Raw genomic sequence first — 18,489 nt, 5'->3', positions numbered from 1 at the left:
AAATGCTATGCACGCACACTTTTAGTTTAAGATTCTAATGAGCAGCATTAAAAAGTGCATTATTTTATTTGCTTCAATTCAGCCTTGCCTGTAGTAATTTTTCTTTTTCATGTTTAAAAGACCTGTCTATTCTTCTTTTCCACTACGGGCTGGAAAGTGAAATACATGCATTTATGAAACAATGAAGAGATCATGGGTTGGGGGGTGGGGAAGCGAAGCAGGTATTTTGGACGTGTTAAAATAAAAGAAGCACTTGCTAAACAACTGTTAAGTGTGAAGGAATGCGGCCCAAAAAACAGCATATGCTGTTTGGGTTTTTTAGTGTTTGGTTGTTTTTTCAAACCGCACCACCTTCAAAGAATTCCTGGATTCTAGCCTGATGCTGAAAGATTAATACATTAAAACAATATTTCCTAATATCCAATATCCTCTAAAGAGGATGACAGTGTAAGGAGAGAACTTACAGTCTTGCCTGACAGGAAAATAAATTTAATACAATCATACAAGACAAATATGACACCAAAATACTTATTTACAGCATATATATATTAACTCTCTTTTTATTGATACATTTCCCTCCCTTTTAAAGATATCCAGATTAAAAACATCCAAGCCTGTTCAGAGAAGAAAACTTTCTCAAAACAAGTAAGAAACAAGAAAGGAAGCAGCTACAGTGCACCATCTGCTGCCAGTCCTCTTGTAAAATATGTTCCAGTCAATAGACAGTACATTTACAGAAACACGTTGACACTGTTCACTCTCATCTGCTTACATACTAAACAAATACCATCTTGGCACGAAGAGAGATATGTTCGAAGAAGGAAGAGCCATTTGTCATACTGTCATCTGAATTTATGAAGGACAGAGCCGCCACCTCAGCTGAGTTAAGCCTCTAGAACCCCTCTGCTTTTGAAGAAAACCCGTCACCTACAGCCTCCCAGACAAATCTGTCAACAGGCACTCCTGTTCTGGAGATCCATACTGTATTTTGGTGTGCACACATGCCTACAGTATCCCTGAGTATAGCATCACAAACCACTCACATCCCAGCCTATAAACTGGTATGTGACTCTCTCCTCCACAGCCACCAACTACCACACACAGGCTTTTATGGAAGCTCATCTGAATGACCAGTTTATTTTCTTCACCACATATCTTGTTCCTAAAGTGTCTGGTCTGAAATCAATAAGCTGAAGACACTTGAAGTTTCCCAGGATCAGCACTTGGCCAAAACACTGCTGAAAGTCAGCAGTCAGATGCTAGCTTGCAAAGGAGAAGACTTTGCCCAGATTTCCTCACCCTTGCAGAGTGTTCACATACAAAGTTCTTACATAAAACAGCAGGTCCACATTTTCCAAAGCAGACTGAAAATCACTTTAGTTTCAAGCTGGAAGCTTAGAATCCTATTTTGGCTAGCTTGTAGAGCACTTTAAATATACCAAGTGCTATGCAAAGTGGCAAGTATTTGAAAACTACTAATTCAACCAAGAACAGATGCTAGAAGCCAACTTTTCCAAGCTAAGCACAGGACTATGTTGGTATGGCCTCACATTTAGAATACTAGATGTGTCCACAGGCACATGGCCAGCCTCACACAGTGGTGCAATCAGTGTACATTAATACTTTCTGTACCCAGTTCAGAGATCTGCATAAACTACATACCTTGAAAACAGGGTTCCAGCCAACAGGATTAGCAACTGGATTCTACGTAACTCCAAATACTTGTTTTATTTTATTAAATATGCCTGCTCTCAGCTAGCATCTCATCCTGAATATCAGCAAGTATTAAAACTGAGGAACATTTTGTTAGTCTTTGATTTCCTACCGAGAGTTCAAAATGTATTTTTAAATTTAAGGCAGGTTGGGGTTTTGTTGGTTTTTTTTCGTTTTGTTTGTTAAAAAAAAAAATTTAAAATTGCATAGTTCCACGTTTTCTTCACTCAGCAGAAAGGAACAATTTTTCTGGTACCTCCAAACCTTGGGACAGAATTAACATACTTGTGTTTTTTCCGACTAAGAAATGCATCCAAAGGAAAGTGGCAAAGCTTGATTGTTCTTTCAAATGGATGCAAACCAAAATCAATTCCACTACAGAGAATAAAAGAGTCCTGATAAACTGAATCTCTCCACAGGGTTTGTAAATGTGGTGTTTCATCCACAAACTCAAGTTGAAAGGTTTTGAGCATGCCAGCATGCCATGTCCAGAAACACACATTAGCTTATGCTTAACCTAAAATCTAAGAAGCTGAAGCCTATTGCAGCCTATCGATGCTGAACACCCAGCACATCATAGCCTAAAGCCCTCAGCAGGAGTCAGTCTTCCACTGAAACAGAACTACAGAAACCAAGTCTCTCACTATACCCCAAGTGGTTCAATCATCAGCAAATTTAAATTAATATGAAAACAAGAGTGCCTGATGTCACTCTGCTTCCCACATTCCTCAGAACTCCACAGTGTTTTACTATTTCTGTGTGACTGACAGCAGACTACTAGCATAGAGCCTAAGTTTCATTTAACAGAATTTGTTAGTACAAAGCAGCCTATTCAATTCTTGTATTAGAACAGTGATTTCTCTATATATGTAGTAGTTTAGCACTCAGAGTGGCTTTTTTTTCCCTCAAGTTGTCAGTTGAACAGTAACACATCAACTTTACAACTAACCCAGAATCAGCTTTTAACCAGGGTTAAAAAGGCATTTTGAATTCAACATGCTTGTATTATTTCCATTCAGAAACTGAGGAAAAGAACTGAAAGCTCAGAAGATTATTTTGAAACTGTGTAATTAAAAATGTGTTACTAATTGCTTGAAGGATGGGTATTATCATAGAAAGTGAAGACTCAGCCTAGAAAGACACAGTAGAGTAAAACAAAGGAAGGTCAAACCTCTTCCGGATCTTTGACAGGGTTAGCAGAAATCAGTTTTGTTTGGAAGAGATCTATAAGAATGTAGACATTTAATTTTCCCCAATCACTGTAAAACTGTTCTTTAACCAAGAGCAAAATAGTTCAAAATACAATTCAACCTGACCTACAGAAGTGCAGGGGATATTGTGGCCAAAGTTAAACCAAAAATACCTATCCCACTTCAAAAAGCTGCAGAAGAGTCTCCTCTTAATATCTAGCTCATCATAAATTGCTCAAGGCACACTGTTTAAATCTCCATGTCTAAATGAATGGCTATTAGCTCTTGGGCTCAAAGGAACTTGCAAGTCAGAACATGTATAAGGCTTCTTTGCTAATATTCAAATAGTCTGAACCAAATAACCCTCTAGGATAGGGCCTTAATGACTTTAACTTTTGCATTTCAACAACAAATCCAGCTGTGTGTGAAGGTACATAGGTTTTACAAACCAGCCAGACATAGTACAACATCACCTAATAAAAACTGATGCTGATAACAACACAAATCTCTGGCCAAGGCTGAAAAAAAGTTTGATGCTTAGAGTTACAGCAACTATTGCATTCTTTAATTGTTTATTTTTAAACTAGTTTTGTAATAATACAGTAACATTATTCTTAGCAAGATTGGCCATAAAAAACCAGTCTTCACAAAATGAACCACAGTATATCAGTAGTTATAAAACATCTTTACAGCTCTGTACATCTGCACTGTAATGTTCAGTGCTATAAAAAGACCATGGTCTTATGAAGCCCAGGCAGCAAGCTTCTTCATTTCATCTTCATCCTCTGTTCTCTTCCTGGTTGATGCTGCAAAGAGAGAGGAACAATAACCATCAACTAAATGTGACAGTCAGAACCATTTTAGTTGTTAGCATGAGGACTGCCATAGTGCTTCTCAGTCTAAATATCTCAGATTAATTTATTGAGTAGCAAGCTAAACCTAGGTAATATAGTAATGAAGCTGATGAGGGATGCAACTACTTTGCTCCCACTGTTATCTCAAATATAACCCTGAGATTAACCATATGGGTCTGATGTAACTCAGAGCAATCCCAGGCACAGCCACAGGCTGGGCAGAGAAAAGATTCAGAGCAGCCCTGCGGAGAAGGACTTGGTGGTGTTGGTCGATAAGAAAATGAACATGAGCCAGCAGCATGCGCTCACAGCCCAGAAAGCCAACCGTATCCCTGGGCTGCATCAAAAGGAGCATGACCAGCAGGTCGAAGGAGGTGATCCTGCCCCTCTACTCTTGTGAGACCTCACTTGGAGTATTGTGTGCAGTTCTGGTGTCATCAACATAAAAAGGACATGGAATTATTGGAACAAGTCCAGAGGAGGGCCACGAGGATGATCAGGGGACTGAAGCACCTCCTGTATGAGAAAGTTGGGGCTGCTCAGCCTGGAGAAGAGAAGGCTGCGTGGAGACCTCATAGCAGCCTTCCAGTATCTGAAGGGGCCTATAAGGATGTTGGGGAGGGACTCTTTATTAGGGACTGTAGTGATAGGACAAGGGGTAATGGGTTAAAGCTTAAACAGAGGAAGTTTAGATTGGATATAAGGAGGAAGTTCTTTACTGTAAGGGTGGTGAGGCAACGGAATGGGTTGCTCCATCCCTCGTGGTGCTCAAGGCCAGGTTGGACAGAGCCTTGGTTGGCATGGTTTAGTGTGAGGTGTCCCTGTCCATGACAGGGGGTTTGGAACTAGATGATCTTAAGGTCCTTTCCAACCCTAACTATTCTATGATTCCTACTGAAAGGCTCCCACAGAAAATATATTTAATCTCTAAGAGCTGTCACATAAAGCAAGTGTCCCCAGGCATGCTGCCAGCTCTCTCATTGCCACTTCAGCAGGCACAACTGACCGATCCCTGGCTGGCTGCACATCCTGCTATCTTTCAAAATAGCACTGAAGAGCTCTCCATGTGCAGGTCCAGCCTCACTGCATTTTAATGGGAGCTGCCGTTTGTTAAAAGGAAGACATTCCTGAACTGTCTTTGTTCAGGTGACATCAGTTAACCAGTCCCTAATCTGCAAGTGCCACTGGGTCACTGTGCGACTAGGGAAGATGACTATGACTTGCTCCATCTCAGTTTCTTCAGTTCTGAAGTCAGGAAGGTAACATGTATCTCCAATGAGAAATACTAACGGTTTTTATTTTTCTATTGCTGTGTAACAGTAAGCACGGAGTTTCAGAAAAGACAAGCTGGTTTTGCAAGGCCTTAAACTATAGAATTGTAACCAGCTAATTTGGCCTGAAGCAGCCATACAGATAGATGAAGCAGCAAATTAAAAGAAGCACACAGAGATGGCCTAGGTTTAATAAAAACGTCAACTGGCACAGCTAGATCTGGAAAAGGATGTATGAACAAGTCATAAATGCCCAGACTGCAACTTGCACTGGGTTCTCCTAAATCTGTTTTTTTTTTTTTCTTTTTACTAGCTGTTTTACAACTGACTTCAGTAGATGAGGCCACAATCCCAATCTGAACATTTAAAACTGCTTCTCAGGATTTAAGTGCTGTCTGCTAAAACAGATGCAAGAGTCTCTTAGCTGAACTGGTCTATGTAACCTGTTCTGCAGCAGAAAGCACTATAAACAACCTGTGTAACATGTGTGCTGTCCTTACCATCAAACAGTTATACTGTTTTACTAGCATCAGTACACAGCAAGTCTTTCAGCTGGCAGAGGACAACAGGGACACAGTGAAAGCTGTAGTAAAAGTCAACTGTCTCTGGTTTAATCCAAAACGAACAGGGCAGAACTACAGAAAAAGAAGGCTACTGCTTAATACCAGGAATAGGTCTGCTCTGTAGAAAGCAAGCAAAGGAATGACAATATTTCTTTAAATGTGTACTTCCTGCTGCTTCCTTAATTTCTCATTAAAATACCAGTGGTAAATAACAAACCACTACCCTACAAAGCTGGGTCTTTGCGATGCAAAGATTTTCAATATAGGTCAGACTCCAATTTAAAAAGACTAAGGATTTAACTGTAAAAAAAAAAATTAAAAATAAAAAATGTATTCCCTTTCCTTGGTAATCTCACTGTTCCAGGGGATACATCAGTACATGCCCAAAGCCAGGTTCCCCGAGTTTGTCTCCCCAAATCTACAGAGAATTTAGTGATAAATGCTTTCATACAGGAAACCAGAATTCCATTCTGCTTTTCCTGATAAATGGATACAAAAATAGGAACAGGAATCCGTAATACTTTAAAAGTTAAACCAGAGTTAAGTGTATCTTTGAAATTCTCTCTTCTTCTCCTCACACCATGGCTTAATCATGAGAAATGTAGAATGGCTAGCAGGCAGTTTACCAGGGCGAGAAGGCAGCGATGTGGATGGAACACTTGGCAACCTGACATCTCTCATTCCCTTGTTCAATTCTTCTTGCTCCAGTTCTTCTAATTCTGCCATCAACTCATCCTAAATTCAAGGAAAACATTAGTTACAGTTTTACTGCCTTGACAGTGACCTCAGGCAAGGGCACATTTAATCACCATGAAACAAAACACTACTGAAACAAATAAAAAAGAACAAAACCAAAACAGTTTACACCTGAAAATAAATATGAAAAAACAGCATATCACAAGTATGATTTTTACTAAATTTGGGTGGTAAGAGTAAACCTCAATTGAAAGTTGTCCTGTTTCTAACTTCCATTATCCTTCTTACAAGGAATAAAATTAGAAAAAAACCCTGATAGCAGTGTAATACTTATCAAAAAGGCAAACACGGGAAAAAGAGAAGTCGCACTGGCATCCTCAGTTTTGTTCAAAACTGGATCCTGCAATCTTTAACAGATTCTGATTTTAATGTGCAATTTCTTCCATTTTAAAAATGGTTTCCACTGCTTACACAGTAGGCTGACATTGCACATTATGCTTCAACCCTGTCACACAAATCCAGGATTATATATGATTTCAAAGGAGCACTAGAATCAGAGCTGTCCTTCTGGGTCCTGTTATTCACTCGTGAAGCATATAATACACTTGGACTTCTAGCTGCAGAAGCTGATTTGGACAGATGATCTGATCCACTTGCAAAATACTAAATATAAAAAAGGCTATACACTTTTTTTAAAAAAGCCTATTTGTTGTCTGGACTTCCCAAAGAAAGGAAGCTAAATATTACACATTTGTAGAGCAATGGACTTTTGCCACATTAATAAATAGTTTAAAAAGAAACACTTGGCAAAAGTGGCTGGGGAAAAAGTGGCTGTAGCAACGTGAGATCTAATAGGTACTGAAATGGGCTTTGCCTACCCATTTATACCTAACTTACCACCAATGTGGAAATTCAAATGTTAACCACATAGTCACTACAGGCCTTCTGGGACTTACTTTCTCATGTTTTTATATCTTAAGGCCAAAGAAAGGCTAGTTTGCCTACCTGACTTAGTTCACAATGCAAATGCTGGGATACCATCTATAAATTTCAGCATCAGGTCAATAGCTGATGATGTTCAATTGACAGCTGATCCCTCAAGGAAATGTGCAAGTTTGGGACCCCATATCTAACTTAGGCATTTAGCTGAAGAGCAAATGTGTCTGTACTTTAAGTGCCCCAGGCAGTGCTGTGAATGCAAGCTTCTTTAAAAGTTAGATGTCCAAGCTGCTGTAAGGTCAATGGAAACAGGTAATACTGAAGACCTCTACATGATCATCTAACACCCTCCAATACCAAATTAGTCCAATAGCTATAACAAATCTCCTCTGTCCTCTTATCCTAGGCCAAAAAGAGAGCTGGGGAAGATACGTGAACTCTCAGGTTCTAAGCTTTGTCCACGGGAATGTATTTCAAATCAGAAGCAGGCCTTCAAGAAAAGATTGGCCTCCAGTAAGCATCCTACTCAGGAAGGACAGAGCTTTTTTGCATTCTTCATAACATACACTGTGTCAATCCATAGAGAAAGAACCCTTAAGTTTCTGTGTCAGTCTGGAGCAGTAGAAATTACATGCTTCCATGATCTCCTTACACCCATGGCACACATACGAAGAGGAAATCCAAGTGTGTGGTCAAAACATCCTTCAAAAAAATAAAATTGTCATCCTCCAACACAAATCACCTCACAATTCAGCAATTAAGTCACTGATTCCAGTGCTCTCAAGCTGAAGTGTCCTGGAGACCAAACTTTCCAGTTACTGGACAAGTGCTCCAAGTATCAGGCCCCAATACAAAAGCAGGTGCTGATAAAATGATGCCCTACGTGACAGTGGCTTAGTCTCCCAGAACAGGAAATGTGCCCATCAACTTAGACTAGTATCTCTTAGGAACTGCCAGGTCAATCTACAACATGCTTACTAAGTCTAGACTCCTACAATTTAAGCAATGATGAAAAGTAAAAGACACTGTACAGCTGTTTGGGATGACAGTGTTTTTCAGTTGTTTGAAACTCAGTTTATACAGGTCAAATCACATTCCTTATGCCAGTAACAATTAAACTGTTTCTTGAAAAGTCTATTTACATTCAAAGTGGAAAAATAGGAAAACAGGTAATGGGAATAAAATACAAAGAATCATTACTGTTCTCAACAAATTATAACTGCTGAACAAAACCTCCCTTTCCCCCAAGTCAACCTAATGGATCTACTTCTGCAGAAAATCTGGAACACAGGGAAAGCACCTGCATTTCCAAGCACCAAAAATGACCTTTAAAAAATGGTCCAAATATTCAGAATTGTGAACAGTTCATGGCATACAAATATGCACTTAGTTAAATGGATGTCTATTTGGAGCGCAAAAAATTGTATGTTTCAGTGTCCACTTGTAGCAGTACAAATCACACGTTTTAGTGACCTCCTCCCATGGTACAAATGAGAATAACAACTACAGGAGTGCAGTTAAAGTTGCCTTTCTTAAAATTTATATACAAAGAAAAATATGTAAACTCTAAAAATATTTCTATTGCATAGTTATGTTATATATATTAATATATATAAATACATATATACACACACACATATCTATCTATAAAAAAGATGTATGTGAGAAATAGGCAAACATCCTTGATGGGGTAAGCTAGAACCAAGGAATTTCATACCAACACCTTTTGAGAAACAAACCACCAGAACAAGCCACTAGACAACAACAAAATAGCTGTGGAATCATTTAACAGCTAAAACTCGCAGGCCTGAAGTACTAACCTCATCAAACTCATCACCGAAGGCAGCTCGGTTTGAGATAGCATCTGAAATTTCCTGGGCAACATCTTGCTGTTCAGTGATATCTTGCATTAAATCATCGATTTTGTTCAAGTCCCTGGCAAGATAACATAGGAACATTTTTAAAAGATAGTTCATCATTCAAATCCTACAAAAGAGACTTTGAAAACCTTGAGCAGACTATTTTCTTTTTATGCCATGGCTGCATATAAACCGCAGAATTCACAGGAAATAACTTCGCTCACCTACACCTTAATGTTTCCTGGCAAGCTCCTGTGTGTTTCAGCCAGTCAAATTTCTTCCACTTTGGGACTGTAAAAAAAAGGTCAAACTGCAGCAGTTTGTGTCTCTCTCCCTCTCTGTGCTTCTCAGCCAAGAGTCACATCCTCTGGGCAGATCCCACCTCTTTCCTGAAGTCAGCATCTTTACAGATGGATCTTTTTTGATGTTAAACTGGCGGGAACTTAACAGGACTATACTCCATTTTAAATGTTCCCCTTATTGTTAACTTCATTATTGTTTCAGTTCCTGTTTACTTCTCCCAGAACAATTTTTCTCATTTAACTGTTTATTCAGGCAGGAAAACAGCTCATGAAACATGGGACATATAAAAATACTACACAGACAAAAAAAATGTCCCTCTCCTTTATCCAGGTCTAATTAGTACTTTGAATCACACAGCCCAGCTTACAGACTTTGAGAAAAATGTCCACTTGGTTTCTTCAACTAACTACTTTTCTTCTGAAAAAAAAAAAAACAAAAAAAAAACAAACCAAACAAACCAGAGGCAGAGGCCAGTCTCCACTGCCAAGTCAGACTTAAGAAAAAACAGGTACTACATGAATCTCTCTAGTTAAGCAAGCTTCCTTCGAGACTAGCTGTTAAGAAGAGACATTTTTTTTGCCAAATATAACACCACTGCATCAACAGCATTCCTGACATTAAATGCCTGAGCCAAAAATTAAGTCAGAACAGTTTGATTTCATAAAATATTCTTCAGTGATGAAACAGCTTGAAAGTAGTGAGTAGAGCTCAACTTGAAAGCTATTAGCACTTACATATTTTCATGTACTTTTTTCATGGCTTGTGCAGCATAGCCCATATTCTTGAGCACTTCTGTGTTGGTGTGGGAATTCTCCAACGCCTCTCTCTGGAACTCAATGGTTGAAAGTGTCCCATCAATTTGACTCAACTGTTTCTCATATCTCTTTTTTCTCTTCAGTGCTTGTAAGGCAGCTGGAATGGGAAGAGGCAAAGTGCACTGTGTATTTTTATAGCAAAATGCAAGGACAAGAAGTTCAGCACCAAGCCAACCTGCAGAATTTATAATTCTCACCCTCCTACCTTACTAGTAGGGAGACAAACTTTGACCACACCAGATCAGCAGCCTCTTTATCACCAACATGCTGTTGCATGAACATGCTGGGAAGTCTCTTTTAAATTAACTCCTTTGAACACCACAGGGAAGAGCATCTTCTTCCTCCACTGCGGGAGATCGTGAACTCCATCCTGGGCACACAGGCAAAGCAGGGAAGACAGGGAGGAAAAAGAAAAATGTCAGAGCGAAGTCAGAAAGGAGGAAAAAGAGGAAAAAGAAAAGAAGAGGCTGCAAAACGTAAGTAAAAACTAAGGAAGACAGTGTAAGAAGATCTGTCATGATAACCACACCTCCATCAGCACTGTTTTCTAAACTTCCTCTCAGCAGCAGAAACTGCCAGATGCAATGGAAAGCCCAAAAAGCCTAACAAAGCAGGTCGTTAGATCAGATGAAGCCTCATTTCTGTGGCTTTCAGCTGCATCTATTTCTTTATAATCACTTACGAGCATGATCTTTAAACCTTAGAACTTGAAAACAGATAAAACTTTGTAAACACAGCCACAGTCAAGTCCAGCTACTCCCTATTAACTTTGTAAATCACTGAGATTAGTCTTTTATATTTGCTAAATTATGAGCAGCATACTTTGCCCCGAGTAAATCATTACCAGAATGAATGCATGTGACACGGAGAAGGAGAAAAGAACTTTCTCTTGGCCTCTGGGTGTGAAACACACACGATCTTGCCACAAGCATTTCCTGATCACTGACTGTCCTTTCCAACCTACACATGTGCCAGGCAAGACAACAAACAAAACCAAGAGACTGAGTTAACCCATAGCTTTTTCAATGCTATTAATAGCCATGCCGTTTCCCTTTTCCCTTAAATTCAATTTTAAAATCAGGTTCAGAGCCAGCAAGCAACAGCAGCACTGCAGCCCCCCAGACTCAAACAACAGCAGCAATTACTATCGCTTTCCTACTCGAGTAACTGCCCACATGCAATAGTACTGAACCTTGACACTGGGGTACACAACTTTGCAAATGAAGTTAGGATCCCTCCAAGAAGGGGCATAGATTTATGGTGTGCAACAACACACTGAAAAAAAAAAAAAATCTAATGCTTTGTTGACATATGCTTGAATCAACATGGTCAAGACTGCTCATTGTTAGCTGTGCAAAGACAAGCATTTGCACAGGCTAAGAGCAACCTGGCTTAATGGAAGGTGTCCCTGCCCATGGTAGGGAGGCTGAAACAAGATGATCTCCCAGCCCAAACCGTTCTATGATTCTAGCACCAGCAGTAAAATGTTTCAGGACAGCAAACCACAATCACAACAGATTAATGACAGTATTCAAATTCAGGATTTTCCCAGGTTTTGGGGGATGGTGCAAAGATCATGCATACGCTGAAAGCATGAATGCCAGGTGATGTCATGTAAACTGCAAATGTGAAAACCTGTAAAATTCTCATTAGCAATTCCAAAATACACCAGTTTGGTTTAATACCAAATATTCTTTTTACGTACTTATTTCCCTACTTATTTATGCTTATTATTGTTAGTATTAGGACACCAACCGCTTCCTTCCTTAGCTTCAGTTGAATCAAAATTTGATCTTAGGATTCTTATGTTAGGAAGACAGATTTCAGGTAAATTTAATAGTCTAAAACTGTGCATAACACTGGCTGTGCCAGGGAGGGCTTCAAAGCCCTGTGGACTGAGGAACACTAACTGGCTGGTGCAGAAAGACTTCCATTGGTGCAAGTAGCTACTACAGGGGAATATTTCCAGTTGTTTTTCAGAAATGGGACTCTGTAATGGTGCTGTTATTACTGGCTGCTCAGAGAGAAAATGGATTTCCTCAGTTACATACAAAGAAGTTGTTTTCAAAATCCTGAAGGTTCCTGTATTAACACTTAATTAAACCACACCCAAACTAAGAAACCATGGAAGAAGCTGAACTCCAAGTGACTTCACCTCTTCGTAAACAGCTTTTCCTAATTACTGTAGTGCAACATATTTAATTCTCTTTAGTTTTACCAGTGACTTATAGAACAAAGCACTTCACAGGAAATCAATTCATATTCCTTCCTTACCAAGACATAATAAATTCCCACACCACACTACGTGATTTTTCTCATTTATATTAAATGACTGCCCTTCATTATGCAGTTTTGTTATAGTAGCTTCTATAGCTAAGAGAATTTCCTTCTTATTTGAAATGTATTTTTCTGGTTTACAGATTATCATGAACTTTAAGTGCATTTCTACTGCACATACAAGCAGGTCTAAGAATGGTTCTGAAAAAGGGTGTAGCCCATTCCAAAGATTTCAACGGGAGACAGCCCAGGAAGAGTCTAAACAAGGGTAGAGTGAGGAAGCAAGTGTATCTAATACCAGAAAGAGGTGGAGGTCTTCTTCTGGGGGGTAAAAAAAGCATCTCATACACTGTCTCTGTTGCGCTCCAAAGAAGCTGATGCAACTCCTGCATTTCAAAATGAAATGATCAGCACTTGGCTGGGCTTTAGCACATTTCCAGCAAGCAGGAATAGAACAGAAGCTCACTGAATAGGAAACACTGCTTTTAATCTGCAGTTTCTAACATAAGGGGTGGAACATCAGTAGACTAATATGTCAGTTTAAGTATGCATATTAAAGAACTACTATTATTAACATACAGAAGGACTCTTCCATTATCAGTATTATGCTTCATTAGGAAGCAGAAATGGCCAGCCGGGCAACAGTAATCCTGGATACATTTACTATCCAGATTTCTTAAGCAAAGAACAAAAGTAGTGACACAAAGATCTGTGGCACCCTCCTCATGGTTTCATGACAAATCAGAATGAAAAGACAGTTCACTGATATCAATACCTTTACCTGTCAAGCCCACCACCAACACCCATTAGTATACGAATTACAGATGATTTCATCTTTTGAAGTACAAACAAAAGCATGGTCTTTTAACCCTCAAAATTCCCAGGGGGGAGCTGGTGAAGAAGAATGTTCCTTAAGGAAATATAACACCCCTGTGAAAATACTCACTCATTCTCAGACACAGTTCACAGACCTCAACTTCATTCCTGCAAGGATTACAACTTCTGATCTCCCTTACACCACAGACAACCAAAAAAGTGCTGATGAGGTTATAAAAAATTATACCACCCTAAGTAAACTCATTATCAGCATTCGTAATCCTTAAAACCTTGAGGAGGAAGCCACATACAGTTACAACTGAGGGGCTAATTCAAGAACAATAATGAATTTGACTTGTTATAACCACTCCAGTTCATGGCAAGACACTTGAAATGTGATCATGAAGATCAGAGAACAATAGCTGTAATTCACAGAACAAAGACACATGAAGGGCTTCCCCATATCTCTCTGCCAGAAATCCTCAGCCCCAACCTGTCATACACCCTGCCACAGGCATGATGGCCCTGTCTGTGCTGAGGTGCAACTACTATACTGTTGTTTGCTTTCAACAGCCTTCTGGTTACAACTAACTCACTGAAAAGGAATGCTACATGGCCACATAAGCCCTGTTCATATGTACCACACAACATATTTAGCTACATCTACTTGTAAAAGCCTACCTGTTACTCCAACTTTCTATACTGGTTTTGTCCCCAGTGGTACTATGTGGCTTTTCATGGTTAAGATTTAGTCCTATTCTGGATGGCTGCTTTTAACTTTATTCTTCTCAGTTAGCTTTTTTTTTAGGTTCTGTGAAAGACTCCTGGCTGAACCAACACCCAGTCACGTGTGTTATTTTCACAGGCATAGGCACACTTCAGGAAATGCATTTCCTTTTAAACAGAGTTCTCAAATACTCAGCATTACTTTATGTCCTTTGAATTTTCCTGTATGATCTTCAAAATAATGAAGATGAAAGGCCAAATTGCACATGGAGTTGGCAGCTGTGAGCTGGTTGAAACTGAGATACCCAAAAAAGTACAGCAAGAGATACCCCAAAAAATCATGACTTTGGATCTGGAATGAGGAACTGATTAAAAGGCAGTGGTAACTGTGAAAACAGATATTGCTTGTCATGACATAAGCTCTGCAGAGGGAATTCCAACACACATACCTGTTTTGAAAACCCTTGAGTGATCTGGCTACAGAAAGATATGAATGGGGAATACTGGAAATGTATCACAACAGGAACTGCAGAGGTACTCACTTCATAAAGGAGAAGCCAAAAATATTTACATGATGTTTCACATCTATTAACATAGCTAATGTGTTACAGCTTTTAAATCAAGTTAAGCCTACTGATGTCACATGAACCCATTCAAGAATCATCTGAACTAATGAAAAATTGCTGGTGCCTGAATCTGCTCTCTCCTGTGACAATATTACTGACTCAGACTCACACACCTAAAATCAAATGGGATCATGCTAATTTGGTGCATTTCCTATACACAGATGCATCTGGCTCCAGTCTTGGACAGTCCCATTTTGGTTTCCATAGGCTTCTCCATAGATGAAATTAAGAAAAATCAACATTAAAAATTACCTGCAAGGTCCCTTTGAAAGATTCATTTTAACAAGGCAACATAGATTAAAACTTTTATTATCTCATTTGTATGTTTACATAATGCTACAATATATGCTGGTTAGCACAGATTTCCTGTGAACTATATAGTACAGTATAGCAGCTAATACACTGTCACATGTAAATAAACAGCAATCAAACTGTAAAGCAACTGACATATAAAATGAAGAGGTATCATTAGGGATTTAAGTTCATTCACTAGCCTGCTAAATTCAAGCACTTCAGCACATCAAGGTTAATGTCTCCACTGACTGTACTTACACTATCCTATTTTGGCTTTACAACCATTTCTGGCATGAAAAAAATCCCACTCTGCACTTTTTGCTCTACTCCTGTCTCTTTACTGTTCTTAGCTATCTAGTCCTGAGCAAACAAGATAAAAGGGAGTTATTTTTAACCATGATCAGCGGAACAATCCAGTTTGCAGCATAACTCCACAAATAATCACACAAGTAAAGCACATGGGGAACTGCATACTGAGCACAGCAGCAAACACAGAGATCTGGGAGAAAAGCTTCATATGTCAAATGCTGCACGCCTAAAGCACAAGGCCAACAAACACCTGAACCAGCATCAACCAGCCAAGTTAAAGGAGAAGCAGATCCACCTTCTCCCAAAAACAAGTACTCATTCCTGCCTGTGCACCACCCTTTCATTCAGAGGTACCCAAGCACTTGTGCAGCTGCTGAGACAAACAGGTAAATGGAACTTAACCTACCCTGGGAAAAAAATAATCCAGCCACAAAACCCCACATTATACATCTGCATCCAGCTTTCTGAAATACACCCTTCAGGGAGCTCTGACAAGGAAAGGCATGGAGCATTTCTTCTTCCTACAACTATGACAGCTTAAAGTCCAGGCTTGGAATGACATTCCACAGCAGTGTGTCTGGATCTAAACAGGAACTGTTACAGTCACAGGAGCTGCCCTGTTCTCTTGCATCCACCCTGATGCCCAGACATGTGCACAATGAACCCAATCCTGGGAGCTATATGGTCACTTTGTCCCACAGCAAATTAGTTCTCAGCCGGATCACCTTCCTGAACTAGCTCACTGCATTCACACACAAGTGCCAGTACCTGAACAAAGGGACAAGAGAGACACTCCAGTTGCAGCCAAGGAAGTACAAAGTATGGGAATGGGACAGGCCTGACAGCTCCCGTGCTGCAGAGCTGCAGGCTGTCATGCTGCTGAACTGGCTTTACTCCCTCTGACTGACCATGCCTTCAGACCTGTCCCATCTTAACACATGCCTTTAGATCCTTTCTAACTAAAAGTTAATCTGCCTTTTGCTAATAATTATTAACAAGTAAAAATATTACAAGTAAATTTATCAACCAGATAAATTATTACAAGTATTTGGTTACCCCATTAAAGGGCTAACCAAAACACCTTTAACACACAATTCTTCACAAGCTCTAAGTTACATCACAGTCATTTGTTAAATTATCAAGCAACAGAGAGAACAGATGAAAGAGCTACTCTTGTTATGCCACAAACTGTTAATGCAAAATGTTTTCCTTCTGTTTTGAAGTATGTAAAGAAAAATAAAGCTCAGAGTAGACAAACAGGTCTCCAGGTAACTTTAGAAAGTAATTTACTTGTTTCTCAAAGGCCTGTATAATCCCTAAGACATTGGGTACCATTATTCCCTTTCCAGAGATAACAACATCAGTGTAAGCAGGATCCAGACCTTACTATCCCTTAGTATCCTCTCCTCTGCAGGTAACAGCAGCCCAGTAGTAACAAATACTCTGAATTATCATTCAGTTTTTAGTGGTATCATGTACTTCCTATGTGATTTGAGACGAATCACTGAATCACTTTGTTCCTCAGTTGCCACCAAGTATACTTTCCAACTCTCACAGTGGATATAACCTGTTTTCATCCATGAATATACTGAAGATCCTCATGTGCTTCAGCTCGTTTACTATCTGCACAACCAATGCTCAAAACCCAAGCTGTGATCCCCTTTCCACCTTGAACAGAAGTACTTCACGCAGCATGCATCCAGCTGATGCCTGCATTGACTGTGATGCTAAGCACAAATGAACGTATGACACAGGGAACCACAGACAGTAAACTAGTGAGGAATAAAGCACCCCCTTATCATCCCACCACAGTAAATCCACAACGCCTTGAACACCAAGAGATGCCCAAGACTAAAAGCCATCATCGTGTCCCAGCGTACATGCATCATGGCGATGCTTGCTTCAAGCCCACAGGTGAACCACCAAACACGCTGCGTACCTGGAGAGCGCAAGCAGCAACGGCCCATGCGAGACCTCCTCTTAACAGAGACCACAACCTAGAAGAGTCTGAACCTTGGTATTTAAAGCCTCCCAAGTCACCCGGCGGCAGGCGGAGAGCAGCGGGCCCGGCCGACCCCAGCTACTGGGACTCACCTCGCTTGTTCTTGGTGCCGTGCTGCCGGGCCAGCGCCAGCTCCCGCTCGATCCTCGTCTCCAGGTACACCTGCTTCTTGCTGAGCATCTCCTCTGTCTCCCGCAGCCGGGCCAGCGCCTCCTGCGGCGAGGGCCCCCGGCGGCCCTTCGAGGCGGACGAGCCGCCCGCCTTGAAGAACTTGGAAATCTTGCTCATGGCGGCAGCCCCTGCCCGGCACCCACCGACGAAAGCTCCGGCCAGGCCGGCCAACAGCAGCTCCTCCGCCCGCCCGTGACGGCACTTCCTGGACCTGCGGGCGGCGGCACAGCACCGGGCGGCGGCACAGCACCTGGCGGCGGGGCGGGCCCGACCCGGCCCCACCCTCAAGCTGCCCACCCAGGGGCGGCTCCGCCGAACTGTTGCTGCTGACGCTGTCTGCAGCGGGCCGGAGGCGTGCCTCCTGTCCGCGCCGGGCCGAGGGGCGTGAGGGGCGAGCGAGCTCTGTGGGGCTACCCGCAGCGGACTCTTGTGGGGAGAGGGCAGCGCCCCAGGTGGGGCGGGGTGCCCACGCTCAGTTTGTGCTCCCCCCATCATCTCTCACTGCTGTGCAGCAGGAAAAAGCACTCTGAGGGGATTGCCGGGACAACGCGCCCCGAGCCCGGACGGGCTGGTGACACGGGCGGCGTGACTCCAGGGACACTTAGCAGCACCATCCAGTGACAGGAGTGCAGAAAGCCGCGTTCCCGTCGCCTTTCCCTATGGGCCCTGCTGGGGGGCTGGCGCTACCAGCCGCACAGATAAAACACACCAAGTACTCTTCCCCGACAACAGCAGTCTGACGCACGAAAGTCACCGGCGTCGCGGCTCTGGCCGCACGGGAAGCCTGAGGCTCCGGTTGAGCCGACACAAGCTCTCCAGCCTCCGCTCCCCGGAGCCCGACGACGCAACAACTCCCACAGCACTCCCAGCAGCTCCGCGGCGAAACGCCACGCCCTACCGCCTGGGCTCCAACGCAATCCCCTCACGGTCCCCGCAGATCCCGCCCGCAGCTTCGCTAGCCACTCCCCGGGGCGGTGAACACATTGCGCACAGCAGCTTCGGCACGCCCCCCCACCCGCCACAGCACGTTTTGGGGCCTGGAAGCCCCTGCGCTCTCGGGCTCGG

General features: G+C 41.7%; 1 protein-coding gene across 1 annotated transcript; it reads right to left on the bottom strand.

Moving 5' to 3' along the window:
- Positions 1-303: 303 nt before the first annotated feature.
- On the bottom strand, positions 304-17,660 carry CHMP4C (charged multivesicular body protein 4C). The gene is made up of 5 exons (XM_062641627.1): positions 17,346-17,660; positions 10,123-10,300; positions 9,047-9,161; positions 6,218-6,326; positions 304-3,709 (listed from the first exon to the last, which is right to left on the bottom strand). Exons 1-5 carry the CDS (start codon positions 17,539-17,541, stop codon positions 3,645-3,647), a joined length of 663 nt encoding a protein of 220 aa, XP_062497611.1. The 5' UTR covers positions 17,542-17,660; the 3' UTR covers positions 304-3,644.
- Between the last annotated feature and the right edge of the window lie 829 nt (positions 17,661-18,489).

The sequence above is a fragment of the Pezoporus occidentalis genome, unplaced genomic scaffold, assembly GCF_034315485.1.
Source record: "Pezoporus occidentalis ecotype Australia unplaced genomic scaffold, CSIRO_AGI_Poc_V1 ctg69, whole genome shotgun sequence".
In the NCBI taxonomy this organism is placed as follows: domain Eukaryota; kingdom Metazoa; phylum Chordata; class Aves; order Psittaciformes; family Psittacidae; genus Pezoporus; species Pezoporus occidentalis.
Note: the sequence above shows the minus strand (reverse complement) of the source record. Positions and strands in the feature narration are given on the sequence as shown.